We start from the raw sequence: 6,967 nt of genomic DNA, 5'->3' as shown, positions 1-6,967 counted from the left end.
TATTTTTGTGATACTATAGATGACAGCTTAGCAAACAGAAATTATGCAATTGAATTTGCTATATTTTGAATTTAACAACAATCTATTTTTGTGATATTACAGATGACAACTTGACAAACAGAAATCCTGAAACTGTGAATTTGTTAAATTTTGAATTCTACATCCACTTTACTTAAGATAAATAGGTCCATTTAATTAACTTTTCACTCATGCTTTCATTATCAGAAAAACTGCCAAGTTAATTTGGTTCATGTTTTGGGTTTGGATTAAAAACTATTAAAAAATTAAAAACATCAAATTTTCTCAGGGCTGTCAAAGAGACTGTTCCTTAGTCTACATTTTATAAGCAAAAATGTGCATTTTTAGCGTTAATTATTTATAATAAACTAGCAACAAATGTTGAGAGTTGGAACCATGCCAAAATAAATGTATCTAATATACAATCTGTATTAAAGTAACCACGCCGTTGTTTTTATCGTTAAGATTTTTGTCACGAAAAACTGTAAACAAGTTGTAAAATTTTTCGAGTGAAATGCCGAGTTACCCTATCACATTTAGATGGTCGTACCAAGAATAGGCCACCAGATAAATGTCTCATCCAACCCTGCTAACTTGGATCCTGGGATTTCCAGGATCATTGTTTTATAGTCGTTTCTTATACATTTTTGGGATTCGTTACAAATAGATAGAAAACGCCCTCCTACCCCAACAAATTTTGATATGAGATCTATTTCAGACTAGCTGCGCGAATCTTCAAAATTTCTTTTTACCAATAAGAGATACGGAAAGGACAATTTATATTCGGTAAATAAATGTTACTACTTTATGATAATTTAATAGTAAGTTTGTTTTGTTGGTAAAATGAAATACGAAAGCTAATTTATATAATGTATTTTTTATTTTAATGTGTCAATGCAATTTATTGAAATTCTACATATCCGGATATTTCACCTTATCAAACAGAATTGAACAAAAATAACAGGAACCATACTAAAAAAAAGTTTTTTTTTTATTTGGCCCATATAATGTGATTCTAGTTTTATCCAGCTTTATGGGAAATACCGACATTCAGTGTATTTGTATTATTTATGATTATAAAGTGCATGGCTGATAACCCCGTAATGTATGGTAGTACTACAGATTTACAGGAAATTAGATATCGCGCACTTCTTAGTGTTTTATTAATAAACAGAAGCTCATAAAAATATCGCGATTTGTCACAACTAAAGATAATAAAATATGTACTTATTTGTTGAAATGTTGTTCGGGTTTTTTAACCGTGACCTTTAAAATTTACAATTTTCTGTAGTATCTATAAAAATGACTGACTAGGTAGAAACAATTATTGTTTGTAAGTTTTTAAATATGTTATCGATCTGTTTGAACACTTTTGTTTTGAGTTTTAATTTTGCACTTAGTGCTTTTCTCTTTGCGACGTTTTGCCTGCGTCTGTTAGTGGCGGTGTTTCTATCGAAATATTGCTCTATGCCTAAGCACTATCTCTATCTGGAAAAATCTTATGGGAATGTAGGTTTTGATAGGTATAGATTCAAATATAGTTATTTTGAATCCTCCAATTTTATAAATTTCGAGATCGTCAAGCAAAACTAGAAAGTAGGTAGGTAATTGCAGTAGAACCTCTTTAAGTCGAACTTCGATAAGTCGAAAACCTCCAAAACTCGAAAAAATGTTTTGTCCCCTTTCCTTCAAACTCCGAAACCTCCATTACTCGAAATGTCAACCCTCTATTAGTCGAAATAATCAGTGAGTCCCTGGTACATTTTGGTACATATTTTCCTTCCATAACTTGAAAAATTAATTTGGACCTCTGTATCTCGAACATAGCAATGTTTTATTTTACAACCTTTACAACTTATTGACTTTAAGGACTTTCCGACAATTGCTTCTTAGAAAACAATTTAGGAGTATACAATAAATAGTATTACCACTCAAGGAATTTATGACTCACATTAACACGTGCTTGCTTGCTTGGTGTCAGGTGTTTATTTTATCAGCCTAAGTCAAAATTCTCCATAAGTCGAAAACTCTATAACTAGAACTTTTTGGCGTCTCCCTTAATGTTTGAGTTATAGAGGTTCTACTGTATAATAGTCATAACGTGAAGAAATTTTTGTACAAGTAGAAACGGACTGGGTACTCGGATAAGGCACAGTTTTTAGGATCCGGCCGGGTAAGTATCGGATAATGAAGCCGAATTCAGTTAGACACCTATATTTTGCTTACAGGTTATTACTGAATGAAACATAAAAGTAAAATAAATTTAATACTTTGTGAAGAAATATGAATCGGTTTCAATGTTCCAAAATCTACCCTGAACAGAAAAGTAATATTTGAAATGAAAGAATAAAACAAAATTTACCTCACAAAGATTAATTTCACTAGCCAATACATTCATCATCATAAGGTAGTCAGTCCTAAGACTGTGGCCTTTTGAATTGACATTGAGAAAACAATAGAACCTTTCACCGATAAATTGATATTTTTATATCTTTACGCATTGGATGACAGGAAGCACAGTTTTCGCTGATTGTGAATTTAATCGACGCATCGTTTTTAGTTAGAGGGTTAATCTTGCGGTTATCAGAACGAGAAAAATTGATTAAAAACAGACCTTGACATATTATTACTAAAAAAGCATAACACAATATTTCTTATTACTGTTTAATTTATGTTGGAGTTTTACGATAATGTTAACCCTACGAAATAACAATAATTGTCGACAATGGGTTCGACGAACGTCTTTTCTTATTCTTATATCAAAAGAACTTGTTGACGATGGAGGGGACGTTGTGTATAAGAAATGAATCTTATTTCAGTTAGTAATTATTACACCGAATACAATTGTTACATGTTATACCGATAACAGTAAAGTTTATAATTTGTTGATACGAGTACTAACAAAACTGTAAGTATCTATGTTTAAATTTTATGATTGGCTTGTGAATTTTTAAATGTTGTGAGTTGACTGAGCAATAGTCAACGCACATAAATTGGTGTATTTAGAGATTTGGATTCAAGAAATACTTTCTCCAAATTTTGAGTATCTGGGCCCACCAGTTTGGATTTCTCCATAGAAATCTTACCGCTTCTCTTCATTTTCAAAAAATCGTTCCTTATTGGTACATTTACAGAGAAGTTAAGGACTATTTCCTCTAAAGATGAAAAATCACTTTAACGTTCCTCTAGATGAGCTGAGGAATGTTTCAATTAAACGATTTTCGAATCCAGACTAGGGCTGCAACTTGACTAATATCGAAAACATTTTCTTTTGATATAATTTCAATGCTTCTCATTAAAAAGCATCGATATTTAATCCCAACTTCTTTAAAATGATTTCATATTCTTATCAAGATACTAAAATAGGAATGGACTCCTTAATCTCCAAAACCCACTGGAAAAAGAAATAACAATGGAAACGAAAAACGTTTCATTGAATTATGACAGTAATTTTTCCTGTTTAAAATCTCTAGGTCCATCATAAATACTTGAAATGTCAAGAACCGTATGGAATTTTGAAGTGTTATTCCTGAAGCTTTTATAATATTCTGTCTAAAGTTTGAAATATTTTTTTACCGGTTCAAAAACAAAATATTAAATTTTCTGTTTTTGACATTGCCTTACTGTATTTTTGCTCAGAAATAGATAAAATAATAATTAGCTATTTTAATAGTCTTTAAGTTTGAAATTTTTGTACAATATTTTTAATTTTGTTATTTTCAAATAAAAGTAAAGATTTTAATTTTATAATAAANTGAAGTGACTAAAAACTTACAAATTTGTTATTTTTATACCTAAGTTCATCCCTTATGCGAATGTCGGCCGCTAACACCGACAAAGTAATTTTTAATAGACGGCGCAATATTTGAAAGCGGATGTCGACAAACGCTAAACACACGTGCAATAATATGCACATAATACAGGTAAAACGGTAGGGAATCTACATGGCTACTTTTGCCACCGCGTATGCACGCCATTTTAAAATTTCCGCCAGCTTCCAGCGTCAGGCCTCTACATAATATGATATTCTGAAGGATTTGTTCGAATATTTGAATACTAACAAGGATATCGTTCACATTTATATTTGTTGCAAAACCGTAAATTCTGATTTACTCACAACTCCTTTGGAAAGACATTCTCTAACCTTCTAGAAAATTCTATAACTATTTCGAACCCTGTAGATATGCAGCATTCAGGAAAGGTCTATGACATTCTATAACGTTCTGACCAGAGGTCGGAACTCAATTAACACCTTCACTCACTCTCTATATAGAGTCCATTGGTGATGGTACAGTTTTGTAGCATATCTTGGAAACCATCCCTTGCATCTGAAAACAGAAACCTTCTTTCTAAATGGGAAATGGATAGCTCATCATTCCATACAACCCTCATCATCAGGCTGCTGGATTGAGAAGCTTTAGCACGTACGGGTAAACGAGATGAATGAAATTAGAAAATTAACCCTCAAAATTTAGAAAAACTGAGTAGCATTTAGAAAGACTAAATTTAGATTGAATGTATTAATTCTTGATTCTTAAAGATCGATTATAATAAAATTCCTTTGACCTTTCGATCAAAATAGCATTAAAACAAAATAGCTTATTGTTTGATCATATTATCTTTCTTATTTTCATATTTTCTCAAAAGTTTGAATAATTCGCTGGAAGTTTGAAGTTAATTACTGAAGTGAATTTTGGCTCAACTCCTGAATAAGAATAAAGAAATATTGACTTATAACTACGAATTCGCATTTTTATTTTTTAAATGTTACGAATATTTTTTTATAGGTTTTGATAAGATCATATAGGATCCAAATAAAACTTCCAAGACGGAATGAAATACGACAAAGATACAACATTTTTCATGACTATGTCGAGGACATTTATTTTATGAGCGCTTGATGAAGCAGTTATAAAGCACGAAACGTTGCAAAATAAAAAGATTTCGTCTTGACAGTTTTCTTTGGATCATATACTCTCTGATCAAAAACTATAAATCTATCATCAAGGATCTAACAGAATTCAACATTATTTTGTTTATAGAACTTTTGTGGTACGATGAAGAACGAAAAAAGGAATGTTGGATGGATTGTGATGGTGGTTACTTTTTTCTTGATAGGTATAATCTGGTTGCTCTCAAATACTCTAAAAGTGTACTACTGAAATGATACAATTTTTTAGGATTACTAGGAATAGGTACGATAGCCAACAGTGTAATGCCATCGGCAAATGCTGCTGTCCTTCGTTATCATGGATTGCAGCAACCACGTAAGAACGTAGAAAAAATCGAAACTACTGCCTCTCAAACGGATTTAAGGAGAAATAAAAGAGAACCTCAGTACTACGGACAAAACAATCCATACGGATATCAACAAACTAGTAATTTTGGTGGTGGTGCTTTGAGTTCGGCTGGTAGAGTGGCTCTAACTCATGCGGGCTCGCAAATCGTTTCAGCGGCAGGAAATGAGGTAATAGATAGAAATGGACTACTTGATACAAGAACATCCGACAACAATTATGGAGGATTTTTAGCTGGTGGAGCGGCTGGCGGAGTTGCAATAGGGGCTGCAGTTGGAAGCGTTGTTCCAGGTTTAGGAACAGCACTCGGAGCAGCAGGTGGTGCTATTCTGGGATCTGGTGTGGCATATCTTGGTGCTAAAATCATGAATTAACGTTTTTTTTTTTATAATACTTATTTAGATTTCTCAATATATTACTTTTGTTTAAGGCATACCACATTTCTGTGATTAAATAACCTAAAACATTTACATATCATAGTAGTATGAAGCTGTTAAAAATTGCACTCTTCGGTTAAAAATGCATGAAATATTGCAAAAGTAGTCGATTTAAAATTAAAACAACTAGCAGGCCCTTGAGGGGGGGCCTAATTAACTAATGTAGTACTATACCTACACAAAACCCCTACGTACAAATAACACTCTACAGGGATGCAATTGTGTAAAAATACGTATGTATAAATAAAAATATATCATATTGTTTGGGTCAAGAGCATCGAAAAGGTCTCGTTCGCTTTTTATTATCATTAAGACATCAAACCTATCCTCTTTTATTGTGGACCCTACTATTTGAAGTAGGTAAACTAAATTTTCTTTCGTTCGAAACCATTGAATAACTCGCTGCAAATATTCTGACAAATTCCAATTTCTTCCCCTACGTTAAGTTATAAATGAAATAAGTACAGCCAATGGGGTGAAAGTTTGTTATTTATTGATACCACACCAACGTTTCGCCTCCAAGTATGTAGGTTTCTTCAAAGGCAGGTTTCCAGGTCAGTTAGATAGAAGAGAAATCTATAGCCTATACAATGCTGCATGGTTGGTGAAGTTCGTTTGCTTCTGCCCACATGGTTTTTAACTGGTCACTTAGTTTATTATTTTATTTATACCTGTAAAATTGTGCAAAACTTAATCGGCTTGCACTTCTAGTGTGAATGTACTACACTAGAATAGTTCGATGTGACGTGAGTAAAACGACTGATTTTTCAGTTAAAAATAATTTAATAAAAAAAGAACTAGTACAACTACGATAAGGCGAATGATACATGAAATATAAACTAGTGTAATTAAATAAACGAAGAATCGAATAAGGTAAAAATGAATGTTAGTGAATCAAAGGCTGATGTATGAATTCTCTAAATTTTAAAGTGCCGACAATTTTATAGCTTTAGGGTCGGCAGGCGGTCCCTGCTGTTAGCAAAGATACGGGGGTACAACGCCTCCGAGTGAACTATGTATTTTTCTAATGATAAGGTTGTTGACTCAGAGGGTAGAAATTTATAATACTTAATATTCATGTTTATGATTGTCGGACAATCCGTCGATATCCAAAAATTTCCTAAACGTGCTTAACAATGAAAATAGTTTTGAAAAGATATCATAAACCTAACAATATACTTAGAATAAGAGAAATTTAATTTTATGTACAGAACA

The 6,967-nt window shown here is 32.3% G+C and overlaps 1 protein-coding gene across 1 annotated transcript; it reads left to right on the top strand.

Moving 5' to 3' along the window:
* The first annotated feature begins 2,821 nt into the window (after positions 1 to 2,821).
* On the top strand, positions 2,822 to 5,785 carry LOC108738020. Its single transcript, XM_018471229.2, has 3 exons — positions 2,822 to 2,926; positions 5,061 to 5,136; positions 5,199 to 5,785. The coding sequence occupies exons 2-3, from the start codon at positions 5,076 to 5,078 to the stop codon at positions 5,687 to 5,689; spliced, it is 552 nt and encodes a 183-aa protein (XP_018326731.1). The 5' UTR covers positions 2,822 to 2,926; positions 5,061 to 5,075; the 3' UTR covers positions 5,690 to 5,785.
* Positions 5,786 to 6,967: the final 1,182 nt, after the last annotated feature.

Source organism: Agrilus planipennis, unplaced genomic scaffold, assembly GCF_000699045.2.
Source record: "Agrilus planipennis isolate EAB-ADULT unplaced genomic scaffold, Apla_2.0 scaffold189, whole genome shotgun sequence".
Classification (NCBI taxonomy): domain Eukaryota; kingdom Metazoa; phylum Arthropoda; class Insecta; order Coleoptera; family Buprestidae; genus Agrilus; species Agrilus planipennis.
The sequence above is the reverse complement of the archived record's forward strand: the minus strand, read 5'-3'. Positions and strand labels throughout refer to the sequence as shown.